A 20,392-nucleotide genomic window follows, 5' to 3' on the forward strand; every position below is an offset into this window, starting at 1 on the left:
ATTTTCCTGCTTCCAAGCATGCCTTTCTCTGTTTGTATGTGCCCACCATCTAAGCACCATCAGTTTATTGGTTTTCCGATTGTCCTGTGGTTAAGAATAGTGCCTCCAGACAACTAGGTCCGCCATCAAGCGCAACACTGGTCAAGAGGTAACTTGCCAGTGCAGAATTAACCAGCACCAACCAGGTGATGTAGCAGCAGCAGTGTGACTACATATACCCAGAAGTAAGCGGTTCGAAGGGCTTTTGACAGTTACCCACCTACCTGCAGTGCGAGAAGTCAGAAATTCTGTTACGGTAAAAATAAATTCTCATTCCACGTGAGTGGCAAAGGAAGATAAGGCTAATGGTTTTTTAAACAAATTACAAGGGGATCTCCAAAATACAATAATAAACTCTATAACTAAGTAATATACCTACAGGTGCACCTCTGGTGTAGGATTTCTTGGCCCAATACCATCCAAATTTTACAAGGAGTGAAAATGAGGTGCCTTATTTAAAAAAAAATAAAAAAAACTGTCCTACATACAAATAAAACCCACGCGCCCTACTACAAAAATTTTTTAGTTTTATCCTCATATCCACACTGTTCAACATTATTGTCTAAAGTAGCTTCTCAAAAGCAGCTGTGGAGGCACCTTATTTTTGCCTGTCCATACCCAGTTCTTTGTCCCTAAACTTAATGTTCTTTATATTTGTCCTTTCAGCAGGGTTCATTTTCTGATATAAATGATAACAAATCTATTTTGATATTCTGTAATGTTCTTTAAATAACATTTTTTTTACACAATCAAAGTTTTACACTAGAAGTCTGGTTGTAATGGATAGCTTGATATTAACTAGGCTGACATGTAAAAACATAGAAGATGCTTATGTTGAACAAGTTCAGAAGGTTAACATGACAATGGTAACAATTTATTTCCCTTTTGCACAATTTACCATCCATCTAAACTCCGATTGGGAATAACCAGTGACGAATACAGCAAGTCCAAAAGGGTACACAGTTACATGGATTGTGGTCACATCCGAATAAACCTACAAAAATGACACCCAAAAAACGGTGTCAACCATTGTCACATCGACCTAACCCACTGTTGATCTTCTGACCCTGCCAACTTTAAACCAGGCTACTAGGAATAGTGATGAATGATAGAGGCTATGGTGAGGATGGTTGTGTGTGAGGGTCTCCAGCACAGTTTCCTGTTGCTCAGAACCTATACCGATACTCTTATGCCCATGGGTCATGTAGGCCCCTCAACATATGCAGTCAGATTCTGGTGGATGAATGCCCTCCTGTGTCAAGAAAGGCACCAGTCTTTTTGTAGCAGTTGCTCTTTATGATGGTGCCACTACAATAGCTATTTAGCTACAGATATAGGCAGATGTTTGCAGATTCCCTGGATCCCTTCCACAAGCTTATCTAAAAGGCAGTCGTGATTTATGCCCTGCCCACTGGGGAATTTTTTTTATTTTTTTCAATCGTCCTCTCGTATATACTCAGACTTTGGGTATAGGGTGGAGCAAGCACCAAAAATTAACAATTGAGGGAGCAGCACAGGCTCCTTCTCCCCTTTAACCCACCCCTGCCTCCAGCAGGCCACATTTCAGCTGCTCTGCACCTGGATTTTTATCATTTGTAATTCTTTATTTTTTTAATGACCAGCTGGTGGTCCTGCTGCTGCTGCAAATGCAGCATTCACACCTACAGCTCCACCACCTGCTCCAGTGGCCAGCACATTGGTTTCTCGGTCATTGTCACAGGACACACCATGCACAAGTTCGGACATAGCTGTACCCGGAGCACAGGGGCAGGTAAGTGGCTCCCCGCACTGGGGGTAACCGGTACACATCTGCGATCCCCCTTCGGTGAGGGAGGCCACCGGAGGGGATGGCAGTGGGGCCTCAGTTGTTTCCTCTGACCACTAGATCAGGGACATTGTTGTAACAGGCTGCTGTTTCTGTGGGTCAGCCATAGGGGGGTGGGGGGTGGTGGTGGAGCCATTGCGCCATTTGTCTCCTCCCACCCTTTTTGCACACTCCCCTTCATAATTCTGGAGCGATTTTTAAAGGGTCTATGCACTTTAAAATAATGGCAGCCAATTTAGGTAACTCAGCACATGCTATTATATAGCAGAAGTGCTCAGTAGGTTAGGAGTATTTCATAAGACACTAGCGGCCACAGGCTCTTAGAACTTAACTACAATATATCCCATGCCTATCTGCATTGACAATTATGTTCAGTCCATGCCTAATAAACTAGCAGTACACTCTGTTAAGTCCTAGGCCAGACCAGTGTTACTATGGATAGTGCAAATGCCTCCCAGAAACTGTACCTCACTAGCTGGTGCTTTGTATAGTGTCCCTGTCCCCACCCATATAGTTGTTGGCTGAATAGGACACTGGCTGGTTATTAGTAGAGATGTGCAGGTCCAGATTAACCAGGATCTCAAAATGGGATCTTATTGGCTATCCGGCTGTCACATGTTCTGGAGTCGAAACATGCGACAGCCTATAGCCAATGAGATACCGTTTTGAGATATGGTTAAACCCGGACCTGCACATATCTAGCGATTAGTGCAGACTAGGGCAAGATCAATAGTCGTTGCTTACCGACCGTCAGTGGTTTACTTGCAATAGTAGTGAGTTTACAACTAGATAGTGATTGCCATTCCAATGTTTGCTGCCATTAAATGGTAATGAACCGATGGATGCCTTTTTCCAAAATATGCCAAGAGCTGCGCCGTCTATGACAGCAACTCAGAATTGGGCAGTGTAATAGTTGAAAATAGTCTCTCTCTACCTCAAATAATCAAGATGCATGTAGAGACAGAACATGTCAGTCCTCTGCCTGCTTCAGGCCTTGCCCCCAGTCCTGCGCCCTATCTAGGCCCTTTCCCCTGCCATCTGCGCTGCATGTGAAAATATTTTTTATTTTGCACATGCGCCAATCATTTCACAATTTTCTTCCATCGAACACTTTTAATGTGGTGGTAACTTACTTTCACATTGAAAGTTTCTGCTGCACATGCTCTGACGAATCAAGACAGCCTCCAGCAGCACTTGCATGTGATATATTACACGCAAAAGTACCTGCCAACCGGGAAGCTCTGGGATTAGCAGCAAAAGGTCACCAGTTCACTGTCTAGAAAATACATAAATGGTGTATTACATATGTAGTAAAATGTTTTTTATATTAAAGTTGCCCATACACTATGCGACTTCTCTGAGCGGAGATGTATTACCGAGCGTTTGGGGGCGGTACACTGCCATTTTCTAGAAGTGCCCTGGAAAACGCAGGCTTAGACCTACTCAGCGCTGCGAACATGGAGGGAAAACTATTAGATGACGATTGATTGAGAACGGATTACCCTGGGAGTGCAACTGCGAACGTATTCGCAGCTGTGCACCATGGCGGGGGACAATGACACACTCTGGCGGGGCGGTGTTTACTTGATTGCTGGGCTCCGAAGATTTGCATTCCACCGATAAAATCTGAATCAGGCCCTAGGTCTTCCCTGTTTTGCTGAGGCGTTTTAGTGCTCACTTTCAGGATTCTAGCACTGTATAGTTCTACAGGCATTTCTGCTTTTTATTCTCGCCCTCCTCAGCTGAGACTATAGGAAAAAAACTGCTGCTTTGTTTCTCAGTAACCTGAGTGGCTTGGTCCGTTCATGGTCAGAGTTCTGGTAGTGGCATTTTCTGTTCACTGGATGGGTGGTTCTTCCTACCTATGTTTCAGTATGTTCCCTACTATGTAGACAGTTGGCGGATTTTAATTTCGTGACCCCAGCTTCATCTCACAGGAGACTTAGTTCGCTGAACTTAGAGGCAAAACGCACTCACTCTCGGGTCTCTCCGTAACGTGGGAGCTTGTGGTTGTGCAGTGAGGCAAAGATGTCGGTTTGGTGGCGCACCACCAACTAAAAAAAAAAAAAAAACACACTTCTGGGTGGAGGGACCACTCCGACAAACTGATGTCCTGCCTTCTCAAGAAATCGGCTTCCCAGTTGAGAAAGGAGTGGGATTACACCACCGTTCCCCAGCCCCTGAGGCCGACGTCCGTTGTGAGAATCACCCAATGAAGAGAAATTAACAGATAATGTTGGTGTTGAATTGCAAATCTGAGAATGGTCCCCCCGAATCGGAATGTGCAGGTATTCATCCTGCACATCCAGTGAGGCTAGGAAGTCAAGCTCCTGAAGAATGTACCGCAAGGATTCCGTCCTGAATCTGGAGACCGAGAGAAAGCAATTCAGAATCCGCAGGTTTAGGATGGAGAGAAAAAAAACCATCCTGCTTGGGGACAAGGAAGAGTTTTGAATAACACCCTGCTCCTCTTTGTAGAGGTGGGACTGGTTCTATGACCTCTGCCATAAGGAGAGAGAAGACCCAAAGCCTTTTCGGCGTCTGCGGGATGCCTCATTGGAAAAACTGAGCGGGGAAACACCCTTTGAAAGACAAGGAGTACCCCCTTAAAATGTCCAGGATCCAATTGTCCGAAGTGGTAACCGCCCAAACGTCTGCAAAAAGAAGCATACGACCATAGGACTGACTGCCTGGTGGTGGAAACAGTCAACCCGCAGGCTTTTCAGGCTGCTTGGTGACTGCCTGACCACAACTGGCAGCCCTTTGTGGCTTAGACTGAGAGGGCTGGAAGCGTGAGGAGGGCTGGCCCCTTGCCTTCCCTTGGGGATGAAAGGTTGGAAACCCTGACAATTTTGGATCTGCAGAGGGCAAGCAGGCAGTTTTTGATGCAGTAGGGCAGGGAGCCTGTGCAGGATAGCATTTAGAGCCTGTTATTCTCTCCTTTTCTCCCACTCATTGCAAGGTGTATGCAGGCTGGGTGGACAAACCAGCAGAGCCTTATTCCTTTGCAGACACAGTGGCTGACCAACATGCTGCTCCATGAGGAATGGTCGCCGTGAGCAGGGAGGAAGGAGAAAGGCAGGAGTGATGTCACCCAGGGCAAGAAGCTGTAGACAGAGACCCTTGCTGGGGTTAGGGGCGGAGCTACAGGCTACTCAAACCCCCTTCCGCCTTAAGCCATATACCAGGGATTATACCCTTACCAGACCTAAAAGATCAGCCCTGGTGGGAGACTGAATGATCAGAACCCCATTGCCGGGACTACCGGCTGTGCCTCCTCTGCCGGTTGTAGCTTAAATGGGACTCCGCTTACCTGTGTGACACCCTGCGTTGCAGCAGCTCCCTCAAAGCCTTTGGAGACCCGAGGTTTTCTGGCCGTGGAGGTCAGAGACCCAGCAACAGTGCGGGTGTCATGCTGCTCAGGTGCACTGATTACACAGCGCCTGCAGCACAACATGAAAATTAAAGTAAAAAAAAAACTATGGTACTTATGTATTATCTGGGCTCCAATGTTAAATGCATCCCATTTTTTCATACCCCTACTATCCAACTACGCATGGAGTAGATTTTATATAGTGTGGCGAGCGCAGCGAGCCACCGTGCCCGAAGCGTGGCGAGCGCAGCGAGCCCCGCGAGGGGACGCGGTCTCATAAGAAAAACGGGAGCCCAGATATTACATAAGTACCAAAACTATTATTACTATTATTTCGAGTTTAAATCAGGGCTAAAGTGATCTCCTCATAAAAACTTGGCCTTTTCCTGAGGCACCAAGATAAATTTGACTGGCCTGGGGCAGGATGGGAATTGGGCAGGGGGAGCCTCTCCCAGCTGCACTCCAGAAGTTTATCTCCTTGGTGCCCGGCCAGAGGACCTACAATACCCATGGTCCCAGTGATACACCATAGGCTGAAGGAAAAACAGGGAAGCATGATCAGTCACTCCACTGTTCAATCTTTGTGTGAATTAAACTACCCCATCCAAAGTTTGGCATTGGACTTCGAGATAAGGCATGCTTGCAGGTGCTGGGCCATGGAAACCCATTTCATTAAGCTCCCACCACATTTTTATGTGCTTCGGAACTCTGGATTTAGCAGTATAGTTTGCAACTTTCGCACACTGTGCCTTAGCAGTCGTTAACCCCATTCTGATTTTATTTGGTCTTCCACTTCGCGGAGAAGTTGCTGTTCCTTAATGCTTCCACTTATTAATATCACTTACAGTTGACTGTGGAATATCCAGCAGGGATGAAAATTCAGTCTTATTGCAAAGATGGCATCCTATCACAGTACCACGCTTGAAACCCCTCAGCTCTTCAGAACAAACCCTTCAAAACATTTCTATCTCAAATGTTTGAAAATGAAGACTAACTAGTTATCTGCAATGTTAGCTGACTGAAACACCTGAATTCAATAATTAACAGGTGTAGTTTATCTGTATATTCCTTAGTGAAACACCTATCTGAGTAACGGTTACTAAATTTTGTGAAAATGGTTATCTGCATTGTGGGATTTACCTTTTTTGCAACAGCAGAAGCACTAAGCTTGAAGGAAGGAGGTGGTGACAAATCAAAGAAAAGAACATCATCTCCCTCGGAAAAACCACGAGCTAGCTTAGGAGCGGACACCTTCTGGGTCATTGGGAACTCCGCAGCTTGCTTCGGGGACTGTAATGTGGTCATCTGTCCAACACTTGGTGCTATACTGGACTTGTCCGAATTACCAGAGCACTCAAGAAACCTAAAGATAAAAGTTGTGATTAAATACTGCAGTTGGGGGTCATAAGGGTAACTAAATTGAAACATTATAATTAGAATCTGTCAATTAGCCAACAATGAATAAGTACTATTTAAAGTCAGTCATGTCTGATCTTGTTTGGATTTGCGAATATCAAAAAAATAAATAAACTGATTAAACATACAGTATGTAGTCCATCCCATGTCAAACACTCAATTTTAGGTTCAAATGCAAACCGTAGTAAACATTACATGGCATCCTTGTTACCAAAAGCAATAGGTTTTAGTTAAACCTCACCATAGACAAATACCATCACATGTTCTAAAATAAACGACCATGATTATTGACCCCTAACACTTTTAATCAGAACTGCACTATTATTTGACATCATTATGTATACATACATACATACATACATACATACATACATATACATACTTTTTCTGGTTCTCCTCTGTTCTCTTCCTTCTTGCATCCAGCATCTGCTGTTTCTGTTGTTTCAGAAGCTCCGAGGCAGGTAAAGACTGAAACGATGAACCAGCTTTGGTAGATGCTGGCATGAAAACAAAACACAGTGGTTAAATACACAGAAAACAAAGCAACAAAATATACCTCTCTGGCATGAAGTATGAAGTAAGTGCACAAAATAAAACTATACCTTGCGCATTCATGCCAGACAAATGTTTCTTCAAATTAAGTGCTCCTGGTGTTGGCATTGTTAACAGCTCCTTTAGCTCATCTGAACATTGCACATTGTCCTTTCTCATGGCAGCTGCAACAAGAAAGCCTATTAACCTGCAGCTGAAAAACACTGAATAAGATCAATATTCTACTTGCCAACTCATCACCATCGTCTAACATGTCTGCTATGTGATCATCAACATACAAATCCCCGCACAGTCACATCAGTCATACAAAAAGCAATACCCATGTTTTGTCTTGCTACCAGCGCGATCGCATCTGCTCCTTTAACCACCATATTGGTGAGCGTTGTCTGGACAGATTTCTTTGGTGCCGCAGCTGTTGCACTGTAAGAAAATTTTAAGAAAAATATTGAACAAACATCATTTGTCAAGAATCATTTTTAAACTGCTTTTACTGCAATTTCCACAATTTTTTTATTGTAAAAAGCCACCTATAGGAGAACCACATGCCTAAATGAGATATTTTATAAAGTAATTTAGTTTCCAACTTCCAAATACAAGCATACATCACAAATCCGAACCTAATCATGTAGGAAATGACTAACCAACCTGTGGCTCAACAAGCTCTTCTGCAACTACACCCAAGCCTCCCCTTTCCCACAGATCAGCTGGTTAAACATGCATGGGACTTGTTGTTTCACAATTTCTGTCCTGTCCTGACGTAGGGTATGATCAATCATTTTTTGTTCAAAACCCACAACAAAAAATAGCTGCCATTTTAATGCAAAAACCTCCTATTCCCACATTTCTCATTACACAAGTTCCAACAACTATGAAAAGCTCCATTTATAGTAGAAATTATGGTACTTATGTAGTATCTGGACTGCCGATTTCCTGATTGTATGCCTTACCTTAAGGCATACAATCATATGCGATTCGATTTTTTGGCACAATCGCATTGAATCGCATGCGATGCGATTTTGCATAGGATTCAATGTTAACAAGGTCCTGTTCATTTCCCCACTATCCAAGTGGGCATGGAGTTGGATACAAACCTGTGGCGAGCGCAGCGAGCCCCGCGAGGGGACGCAGATTTCTTAAAAAGTATTCTGTGTCCCCTCGCGGGGCTCGCTACAGGTTTATATCCAACTCCATGCCCACTTGGATAGTGGGGAAAGGAAAAGGACCCCTTTTTCCCATTGAATTCTATGTTAAAATGGACTCAGACCATTTTAACTTTGAATCTTATGGAAAAATCGGGACCATCGCATACGATTTGGTCGCATTCGATGCGATGCTACCGATCCGACTTCTAAATCGGACGCCCAGATACTACATAAGTACCGAAATTATTGATGTTCTGGTAGTAATTAGAATACTTACAGAGAAGCTGCATATGCCATTGATGAAACTCCACCATAGTGAAAGCCACCCTGGCATAGTCGCTCTTTCAGACCATTTCCACTCCTAGCCATCTTCTTCGGGACATGACCAGAATAACTGGACTGCAAATCTGCCCGTTTTGCGCTCACCTTTTTGTACTGAGCTTGAACGTGATACTGACAAAATTCACAGTCATTCTGTATATAAACAAAAATAAATAGTTAGCATACCGCCTTAAAGTTACCCTTAGGATACAACAGTGAACTTCTATAATTTATAATTGTTGAAGAACGGGCAAGGCAATAGTGGACAAAGACTATAGCTTATGTTCAGGAAAAACAACAGACTCCTTGTTCTCTCAACTTTCCTGTTACTTGATGAGTGGATAGAAATGCAGAGTAAAGGTCCATACACAATGGGCGATTTTGCCCAGCATGTATGGAGAACGATGATGTATGGACAATGCTGTCATGGCTGGGTGGAAAGCCTCTCAGTGCATAGACACTAAGTGGCTTTCCCCCTGCCCAACGCTGTCAGCTGGGGGCTTTGCATAGCGCATCGCTATGCAAAGCAGTCCACAAAGCCGCTGATGTGCTGGTAATACAAGCAGATGATTGATGAGGGAGCCCGCATCACCACTCACCGCCAGGCCATACACACTTGATGTTTTGAGCGGCTTTCAGCTCAAAATCTCCCAGTGTGTATGGGCCTTAACGCACTCTTGGTTTGGTACAGCCTCTGATGTACAGCACTGCTTAAGGACAATACCACTTTTTATGGGCAATGATCATACATGCCAACAATGCTACTGTATAGACTGATAGCATGGGATAATGCAGGATTCTTCTGTACCATACAGACATGGACACTAACTAACATCATTCCACATCACAAATTTTGCATTGCAAAAGGTATGCATTAACCACAAATAAAGGAGAACTTACCGTGTTCACCATTTGTGTGCAAGGATCTCCATTTTTCTTACGGGCCTTACATGTTCCCAAATCCATTGCTTCTCCCATTAACAAGATTTTCTGCGGATTATCGACAGATATGCACACCTGCATAAAGACAATGCTAATCATACAAACTGTACATGAACATTAGTAGTAATAGGTCTGTAGAATTAACAAGTACTGTATCTGTGTGCGCATAACATTTGAGGAGGTAATACATACTTGGCAATAATTTCTATAGAAACATAAATTAGGACAATATCTCACACAAATAAGTAACTGTGGCCTTCTAACAGGACTTTGCCACTAAAAGCATGATTCAGATGATTAAAGGGGATAATTCACCAACCACGATGCCGGACGCAATACAATTAGGAGAGGCATGGGATCTTGCAATTAAAGCTGGACATACAGTACACACCTAAAGATTTATTGTCCAATCTGGCTGGTTGGAACAAAAATCTGGTAATTTACGGGAGCAAATGAAAGTTGACCATTTGCACCGAAGTGCTGAAAAACTGACAGTCATTCAGATACTACCAGATTTTTGTTCCTACCAGTCAGATTGGACAATAAATCTTTATGTATGGCCAGTTTAAGTCATAGAATATAAAGTTTTGCAGATTAAAGGCAGGATTTTTCTTTTAAATTTAGCATAGTTGCCAACTATCCCCTGTACGTTACCTCGGACTTTCTCCTCTGGGATTCACAACATATGGAGAAAACCTGGGAGGTAACAATTTGGTATGAACAGAAAGCAGAACCTTATATCTGTACTGTCACCTGACCCAACCACTACATAAACGTAGTTATCATGCGGGGACAATTACTACGCCTACAATTACTTAATCCTAATACTTTTATACTAATACCCTAACCCTCAATCAGAAATGGTACTGGAGAAAAGCGCTTAAATACATTATCATTAATATTCCTAACCACAAATACCCTAACCCTTAATCTTAAACCCAATATCAAAACCGTTAAACACCCCAACGCTTACCCTTTATTCAAACCGTGATCCTAATACTTTAAACACTAATAACCTAAATCAGGGGTCCTCAAACTATTTTGCTCTGGGACCCCATCAGACAATAAGAAAAATTACAGGACCCCAGCAAGTTACTTCAGAAGGTCATCAAGTCACATCTGTAGTCAGAAGACAGCACATACATGGCAGCATTGTGGAGGCACAAAATGATGGGAGGAGACTAAAATAACAGACAGTTCAACAGATTTTCCAGACTCCTTGAATCACTGAGATTAGAAAAAAATCATCAGCCTGTTAGTCAGCAACATGGGAGTCATGACCCCATGCTGAAAAGGTCTGGACCCACAGTTTGAGAACCGCTGCCCTAAATCAAGCCTCTACCCCAATTTTTATATAAATGATCAAGTACACAAATAAACCAAGTAAAAATAATACACAAAAAGTCTTGTAAATACTGTAATATTTGTATACTGACTATGTGACAATATGGATCCCTCTGACCAGATGGAATGAGCAGTCATTGCGGCAGGGGTAGGACAGTCTGCCACAGAGCGACCTTGGCAGAAAGTCAAAAGGAGCCACCTGGCCAAAGTCTATTTAGTAGCCAGCCTAATTTGTCACACAAAGAATCAATCATACCAGAACAGAGGCCGTCCTCTAGTATATCTGCCCAGCAGCCAATAGCCTTACCCACCAAAGCTGATGAGAAGGCTGGGCGTGTAACAGCACTCACATTAACATAAATTGTTTTTAAGCATGTGCCTAAATGCCCTATCTCAGTCAAGCATCTGGTGGAAAGACGCTGACACCTGTGTCAAAACCTGTAGATATACTAGGAGGACTTAGTTTACTAAGTACAACATTGTAATCAGTGGTTGAAAGAACCTCCCTCACTTCAACACAGGTTCTACAGCTATGTACCACAACAGCACCCACCTCCTTGGGTACTTTGTTCTTGGCAGACATTAATATACAATCCAAGGGGAACTTCCGGTTCTGGCATGGATGGGAGCCCCTTAGGCGTCCCAGCCCCCGCTAGCCCGCATGCCGTGCAAAGCACCCACAGACCCGCCAAGTGCTCACTGACTTGAAGGAGACGTCCCCTGGCCCCTGATGACATGTGCTTCCTGGCCACCCCAGATGAGGAGAAAGCACCATAGCCGCATTCCTCCAAGCCGCAGTGTGAAGCAAAGATGGCCCAGGGACACAAGCACAGTCACAACCCAAGCACTATGTAAGTGCAGAGGATGACTATGCCCTCTCCCCTTATAATGTGCCAGACACTGCACCTCCTGGTGTGTGCCCCCCCCCCCTGAATGATGTAAAAATGTATATATTCTTGGACTACTCGGCAGAAGTTACTAGAGCAAAAAAAGACTTCACCCTTATTTGTTCCTGACTTGCGAAATGAAATAGAAATTTTGTGCTCATGTACCCTGCCCACTTACGCATAACGGGATCCTCATTCGCAGACTTCTCAACTGTTTCTGATGCTGAACTATATCTACATGAGGAATCACCACAGTTGTTGACCCATGACTGTGTCATTTAATCATTAGAAATGGAACACCACCTTCTACCTCGCAGCTACTCACATGAAAAGTATTATTTCCTCATGCAGTTCCATATACGGTAATCTGCACGTTCTGTTTAACCATCTGATATGAGTATTCCCATTTCTCAATATGATAAGTCACCAAAAATTCTCTCCTATATTATCGGACTGTTGTATTATATTTTTAAAATTTGTGTTGACCTTTTTTTTTTTCCCCCAATATGTGCTTTTTATATATGTTTAGATGCTTTACTCATTTATCTTAGGGCTGGGGCAAGCCTGGTTTTTAGCTAGTTCTCTATTCAGGGAACTAATTGTTCATTTATAAATATCCTTACACCTGAAATCTATTATTGTGAAATTAGGTCGAGATCCCTTACGTCTTGTATCAGCTGCAAAAACGCACCTCCTCTTCCCACATGTTTCTCCCCCTACTCTGTCATGTTTTGTCTTTTTTATATCTCCATTTACTTTTTTTTCTACATGGATGGTGTTCTTCCAGTCCCGATGACTGAAACCAGGTTACCTTAGTGAGCTTTTCTATGTTTTATGCTTTGAATGTCTAATTTGAAATTTGGCACATATAATGGAGGGTTCCATTCTCCGGCTAAACTTAAAAATATATTATTTTATTTATCCAAGCTGAATGTAGAGGTGGCCTTTCTCCGGGAATCACATCTCCGTCCCTCAGAAATTCTGAAACTCACTCTAGGCTGGAAGGTCCTATTTTCTGCACCTTTTAACGCTAAAGCCTGTGGAGTGGTCATCTTAAATAAAAAAAACAAAATTTCAACAATGTTGGTTTATTAGTTATCTTACTGATATATAATCACTGGTATACCACTGATCGTTTGAAGTCCGTTTCATTATTTGGAGTAAGTGCCGCCGATCTAACTCACGGAAGCCAATACGCTGGTAGTTTTCTGATGTAACCCCTGGAGACCACACACACATATCTATCTATATAATACTTCTGGAATTGATGCATATACAAAACAATGATCAAGACCCTTCACACAATGTTGCATTGATGTTCTTCATTATTTCTGGTCAAACTAATACAATTTCATACCAGCACATTGTTCTTTTACCTGGTCATCTCAATTTGTATTTAATGCTGACCAATTCAGTAATTTATTTTTGCAAATTTACAATAATTTTTTTGAAAAAAAAAATGAAATAAAATAAATATACAATCCAAGGATGTCCCCCCCACTCACAGATTATAGTGATGTGCAATTTACAGGATCATGCAAGGCATGGTAAAGTAACAAAAATGTGCCAAGGCAGGCAAGTCTGTAAAATGGCTGCCCAGTGTGTCTCTTTAGGTGAGGTTTAACCATGTGGTGAGCTGTCTGCTGAGAGGCAGGATGCCCAGGGGTGGGGTAATAGGAAGAGTCCACCCACCACTTCTGGCCTGGAACCCAAGTCAAATGTCCACTTTTACTGTGGGTCTGTTTAGTAGTGTAGAGATCATGAAGCTGCCCTGGTTGTATAGTGGGAAATGACTGGAGCCCCCACTACGAAACAGTTGGTTGTCTTCTTCATTGGTGGCAACAGTCATGACTCTACGTGTCTCCCCGCATTTGCCTCAACTGTCCCTGTTCACCCGTCTGTGGTTGTGGGAGCTATCCTTGTGTGCTGAAGCACTGTGGCAGAAGTCGCTTATCCAGCCGCCAGTGCTATGGCTATTGGCATTGAGAGTCGGCAAAGTGGCACACAATTCAATGCTCATACTCAAAAGGGGGGACAACGACAAATAGAGCAACTACAAAACCAGCCCTCAATACAGTGCGGGCACCAAGCTAAAAACAGTTTGCCTGTGGCTGGGGGCCTGATATAGAGGAGAGGGGGGCCTGACTCCAGCTCTTTAGGCTATACCCATGTTATTCTTGTGTCCCTTTGGAATGAAGAAAATATTTGACTAAATACGGACCACCTGATTTAGTCATGCAGCTATTACAAGAGGGGAATTAAATTGATTGCAGTACTTAACCCCCCGGATCGAAACACCTACTTAAGAGATAAACCCATATATCTTGTGGTAAGACAAATTCCTGATAAATTGCCCAAGACTATGCAATTATTAATTACAGTAATCACACAAACATAGGATTCCCGTTCACACCCTCCTGAGGTGCTAGTTAAAAACATTGTTAAGTGCATCCTTGGGGCTTACAGTGTGCATTAATTGAACAGCTTTGAGCTCTTTAGCCTGTAGCTTTTATTAAAAAAATAAACACACCCCCACCACACATTAATATATAAATATGTTAAGGCAAAAGGGGGGATGCTTGACATTACTTAGATTAACTCACCTCATCAGAACCCTCCTTTGGTTTCATGGGATTAGCATTAAGAATGCCAAGAACAGTACCCTGATCTGTTTTCCAGTGCTCTTTATGTACATCACCAAATAAGAATAGAGAAACACAGGTATCTAAGTTCTTTAAGTCATTTAGGCGCCAAATACTAAAAGTTTTGCCCTGAAAATACAAAACAAATATACTTGAAATATAATGAACATGAATATAAGCAAACCAGTAAAAGGAAAGTCTATAAATTCCAATAAGCTTACATTATTGGAACTCTGTGGAGTAATCTTCTTTACAATTACACCAAATGTAACCCAGTCCTGTTCCTCCAGCTTTTCCGTGGCAATTTTGTTCTGTAACTGGAATAGTCTGACCAGCTTCCTTCCATTCATTTTCTTATCCATTTCTGAAGAGGACACCTTTGGTTTCCTTTATTTAGAATGAAAAACCAAGTATATTCATATAAAACAAGAACAATAAACTGCATTACATCAGGCAAGAAATTAAAAGGAGTCAAAGCATCTATGAAAAAGCAGTTTTTGCAAATAAAATTTTCTCCATTCTCTGTCTCTCTCTCTCTCTCTATTTTGAATGGTTCACCTAAACATTGGAAAAGAGATGAGTAATCAGTAATGGAAACAGAACTTCTTTCCCACAAAAAAAAAATAGTAGAAAAACTTGCTTTGAAATTGTGATACTAAATTTTTCAAAATGTAACTAAGTCTTCACATATAGAAAAGTTTTTATATGAGAAACAAACATCACAAAAGCAATACAAATGGTTACGATAAAATGCGATTATAGAATAGCGATTATAGAATAGAATGTAAAACAGGACATTTCTATACTTCTGTTAAATCATTTTCTCTAACGCTATTGGGGTGATTGAACATTCGGGATAACCGAGCATTCAATTGATACATGGCACTTAAAAGAACAGTTTATGGAAATGCTCCTCTTATATCCCCACCCTGCAGGGAACTCTATTTTTCTAAGCAAGTATTACAGGGCACATCAGCAACATCCAAAAATAGAAGATTGGAAGATTTCAGAAACTTGAATGGATTCCAGGGGTTCAAATGGAGCTTGTAGTAAGAATGTGAATACAAAATTCAAGCCCCACATCCTGTAGAAAAGTCTGTCGGTAAAAAAAAAGTGCAGAGATCTGAAGCTTTAGGAAACGCCGCTCCAATTCTCCTCCAGGCTACCCTATAGGCAAAATGACGCAACTGGAAATAAGCCATTAGAACCTTAGTTCTCGTACTAATAAGAATAATCTTCCAGACCATAGTTCTTTGCTGAAATAAGTTTATGGGGGTATTCAATCTTCCGCCGCCATTTCCTGACAGTGGAGATGGCTGCGGGGCTCTATTCAATGCTGTCTTCCCCGACAGCATTGAACAGGGGATCTCGGCAGTACAAGTATTCAGGCTTGTTCTGCTGAGAATGGCCGGGAATTGACGAGTTCCGGCTGCAGCTCGCCTCTTCCCGGCCACGCTCCCTTCTCGTCCAGCTGCAGGCAAGACATTGAATCCCGCCTGCTATTTCTCAGTTGAGCAGACCGAGAATGGGACAGGGTCATGGCTGTCAGGACAGCTCATCAGCTGTGACCCAAGATTGAATACCCCCCTAAGGCTCTAATGCAGGCATGTCCAACGTTGGCCCTCCAGATGTTGTGAAACTACACATCCCAGCATGCTTTGCAATAGTTTTAGCATTCTCTAATAGCAAAACTGTGGCAAAGCATGCTGGGATGTGTAGTTTCACAACATCTGGAGGGCCAACGTTGGACATGCCTGCTCTAATGGTTCTATACATATAGACAAAATAAATAAATAAGATAAATATCATAGCTCAAACTGCTATACGTCCCACTAACACGTTCGCAAAAAGTTCCAAAGTTAGTTCTTTAGGTGCCCACACACTAGAACGATTTTTGGGCCGATTTTCGATAAATCGGCTGATATATCATCCGATATTTATCGATAATCGGTCGATATCGGTCCGATGCGCGCTCCTGTGGATCTTTAGCTGAATCTTCTGATCTTACGTGCTGCACGAAAGATCAGAAGATTTAACAAAAGATCCATAGGAACGCACATGGGATCTTAAGAAAAATCTTTGGTAAAGATGTGCGCTTGCCTGAAATCTTTTGTCCAGAACGGATAAAAGATTTCAAGGCTAATTTATGCGCACATCTTACGATCGCAGATCTATGGCCCTTAAGGTGCCCACACACTAGAAAGATCTGCGATTGTAAGATGTGCGCATAAATTAGCCTTGAAATCTTTTTTCCGTTCTGGACAAAAGATTACAGGCAAGCGCACATCTTTACCAAAGATTTTTTTAAGATCCCGTGTGCGTTCCTATGGATCTTTTGTTAAATCTTCTGATCTTTTGTGCAGCACGTAAGATCAGAAGATTCAGCTAAAGATCCACGGGAGCGCGCATCGGACAAAAATCTGCCTATTATCGATAAACATCGGACGATATATCAGCCGATTTATCGGTAATCGGCCCAAAAATCGTTCTAGTGTATGGGCAACTTTAGGCAAATTTGCCACACTTTTGGATCAACAAAAACACCATAATAGAAGTGTGACTTCTACAGCCGCCTCCATAAACCATGGATCCAGTGTCCACCAATAGATGCAAGGGAAACATGATCACTTGTGTATTTGTGCAAAGATAAACTATACCTGATTCGTAGCCCAGAGAACTTCTCAGTAGAAACCTGCTGACTGGCAGAGGGTGTGTTGGGAGTCCCATGGGACCTTGGTGCTAATGCAGAGCTTGGCGGACTAGACCGTTTTCCTGCCTGGGGTGGCAAACTACTGGGGGTTTTGCATTGAGGAGTGCTTTTATTTTCTACAGAGAAAAAAAATACAAATAAAAAAAGTATTTTTAAAGAGTGACACAGACAGTGAACATTAAGCTTTGAGCTGACTTCTTCCCAAATATTTGTGCATTCTACCAATGACCTCCTTGCGCAAGCTCACAACAGGCTACATACATTACATGGAGAAGACCACCTTAGCTAAAGAGCATGACTTGGCAGACAGTACCTAATGTAAATAATATTTTTTATTAAATGTTTACTTGAGTATTGAGTATTTCTGTAAGGTAGCATATTGGCTGATATTCAATATTAGACAATATTTCCGACAGTCGAAAATATCGACCATGAGTATTCAAAACTGGCGGTTTTTGGCTGAGACTTGCCTGTGCAGATTCGAGTTTGTTTCACGTTTAGTCTGCATGGTTGAATACATCCGATAGGTTGTGGAATTCATTGAAAATGGCCACGATCAACGGACTTTATGACTATCGGAAAAACGGACCTGGCATTTAATAGGTTGAATGTAAATTCGACCTCATCTCGTCAGAAACAGACAAGCGGAAATATCGGCTAGGACTGAACACACCACAACGACTGGGTCTCTCTTTACCTGACATATGCAACTTTCTTTTAGGTGTTGCCTGAGGCTTTGAGTGGGAGGCAGGTGGGCTGCAAAGCTGAGGAGCTGCGGCACTAGATTCATGCATACGGGTATGGTTTTTCTCCATTAAAGGAATGCGTTCTTTTGTTGCTAAATAGAAAAGAAAAAAAGCACATAACTTTTTATAAATCTTTTGGAGAGAAGAAAATGCATTAAAAAAGGACAGATTTACAATAAAAAATATATATATTGACTTTCACCTCAAAAAGGTAAGCTCCCGCATTTTGTTAGGGTTATAGATTAACAGTGGTTCCCAAGCTGTGCAGTGGCACCCTGGGATGCCTTGCGGAACTTGCAGGGGTGCCCTGGATTTGTGGGTCACGTACATGACAAATTATTTATGACTAATGTAATAGGCAAATATGGACAAACAGAAGTGAATTATGTCCATTACTACATAACTGACACATAAGGTGCCCATAGACTTATCCGATTTTGGCTGATTTTGCCCAATCCCAACGGATCAGGCTGAGAAATCAGCCTAAATGCTGCAGATTTATTCAGTTGGATCGGACCTATCAGTGGCACCCACATTGTGTTGGTCCGATCAGTAGGTGTGTGCCAGCGGTGGCACACATCTATGTGCTGCAGCTGGGTCTGAGTGGCAGCGGCATTTGACGGGCGGTGGAGTGGCTACTGAATTTGAAAAAAATATTTTGAAAACACACTGTCCAGGACCTGATTTTGCCACCAAGCAAATGCCGCTAAATTGCATGCAATTTACTGCATGTAAAAATGGCACATCAAGTGCCAAATCGTAAGCAAGCCTCCCGAGGAGCTGACGTGGGAACTCAAGGGGCAAACTGGTCCGACAAGTCGGAGTAGTGTATGGGGGCTTTTAGGCAGGGTGCACACCTAAAGCTTTATCTGTCTGGTGGTAACAAAAAACCTGTAATGTGTGGGAGCTAATGACAATCAACCATTTGCTCTCAAATGCTGGAAAAATGGATGAAAACAATTGTTTCATTAAATCCATTTGATTTAACAAATCAATCCAATCTGTCTGAATGACCACTGTCTGTTTTTCCATAGTTTGGATTAATTGCATATCCTAAGGAGGTACTCTTGGGGATAGGACCGAAGTCTAAACACAGAATGCATTTGTTTCATATACACCTTAGACAAATTACCTGACTATAAATTTTATACAATAGTTTTGTGCATTAAACAAAGTTTGTACTACACATGGAATCAGCAAAAAGTCATTATCTTAGTCACACAGCGAAAAAAAAAAACCTTTTGTATTTCGCAATTTACTGTATTCCATAATTTTTTGAGTCTCAGCATTTATTAAAAGGACCCCATTCTGTTCAATAAGATGTATAGTAAATAGGACAAACCACTTAAAGAACCCAGGATAAGTGTTCATTCCAATATCCACCTTCACTATAGGCAATGTTTTATATAATTAGTCTCTTCGACTGTAAGCAAACAAAGGGGCAGATTAAGCTTGGTGTAGTGATCAAGTGGAAGGTAATAATGCAACAGGAAGTCAGCTCCAGTCAGTTTTCAAACCCAGCATGTAACTTAACAGTTAAGAGCCGATTAGCTGGTGCGTTATCACCAGCCACTTTATCACTTCACCAGCCTTAATACATCTGGTCCATAATTGGGACTGTAACTGGTCACTGATGTTATTGCCTTTCTAGAATTCACATGCTTCTCATAACACAACTACTTAACACATTTGCAATTGAATTAACACTTTACTATTTTTATACAATGCAATTTATGCTTAAAAGGCATACTTGGTAGCATGTCAGTATTGCTAGAGCACAATTGCAGGAATAACATTTTGATTCCCAACCAAAGCCCTATCCATTTGGAGTTATGGTCCACCCATGTGCATCTGTATTTCCTATAAGTCATAAAAAACACACTGGGACGTCAATGCTCTTTGAAATAGATTGGCCCTAATGTGTGCTCTCTCATTGGAGTGATGAATAATTTACTGTACTATGATTAATATTCTATATGAAGTACTACTTTATGTACATGTTCACTATACAATGTCCATTAGTACCTGACCAAATGCTTCCCATTCAGTTTACCTTTCGTCTTGTTGGTTGCTTTCTGTGGTGCAGCAGAACTTGGCGACTGGGCAATAGCAGTTACTTGAAGCTGTTCCTGCAGCTTCCTCATCTGGTCCTTCATTTTTCTTAACTCATCTAGTATTAAAAGGCATCCCAGTTAACAGTCAACTAACAATGCTGGGAATGTATATAGCAAATACAAAGTTTGTGAATGGAACAATAAATCAGCAAATAAAGGGTGATGCAGGTAATACTACATATGTCACTGTATGAATCCTTGTATGCAAAGCTGTGATTATTTTAGTCAAGGATAATGAAAAAATTAATAATTGTCATCTACGCTGGGAAGTCAGCTTGTCCCATCTCAGCTTCAGCTGTCAGGTCTCAGTCAGTCCAGCCCAGGCACTCAGCTCTGGTC

At 42.2% G+C, this 20,392-nt stretch overlaps 1 protein-coding gene across 1 annotated transcript in view; it reads right to left on the reverse strand.

Moving 5' to 3' along the window:
• MCM10 (minichromosome maintenance 10 replication initiation factor) overlaps window positions 1-20,392 on the reverse strand; it is a 32,299-nt gene that overhangs the window by 9,218 nt on the left and 2,689 nt on the right. Inside the window, exons 4-14 of the mRNA XM_083183126.1 lie at window positions 19,993-20,109; window positions 17,891-18,031; window positions 17,141-17,309; window positions 14,705-14,870; window positions 14,445-14,612; window positions 9,569-9,685; window positions 8,625-8,821; window positions 7,525-7,625; window positions 7,256-7,369; window positions 7,036-7,150; window positions 6,378-6,600 (exon numbers count right to left, since the gene is read on the reverse strand). Coding sequence (XP_083039252.1) covers window positions 6,378-6,600; window positions 7,036-7,150; window positions 7,256-7,369; window positions 7,525-7,625; window positions 8,625-8,821; window positions 9,569-9,685; window positions 14,445-14,612; window positions 14,705-14,870; window positions 17,141-17,309; window positions 17,891-18,031; window positions 19,993-20,109 — 1,628 coding nt within the window. The remainder of the gene's footprint in view (window positions 1-6,377; window positions 6,601-7,035; window positions 7,151-7,255; window positions 7,370-7,524; window positions 7,626-8,624; window positions 8,822-9,568; window positions 9,686-14,444; window positions 14,613-14,704; window positions 14,871-17,140; window positions 17,310-17,890; window positions 18,032-19,992; window positions 20,110-20,392) is intronic.

Source organism: Crinia signifera, chromosome 4 (genome assembly GCF_055691185.1).
Source record: "Crinia signifera chromosome 4, ASM5569118v1, whole genome shotgun sequence".
NCBI lineage: Eukaryota > Metazoa > Chordata > Amphibia > Anura > Myobatrachidae > Crinia > Crinia signifera.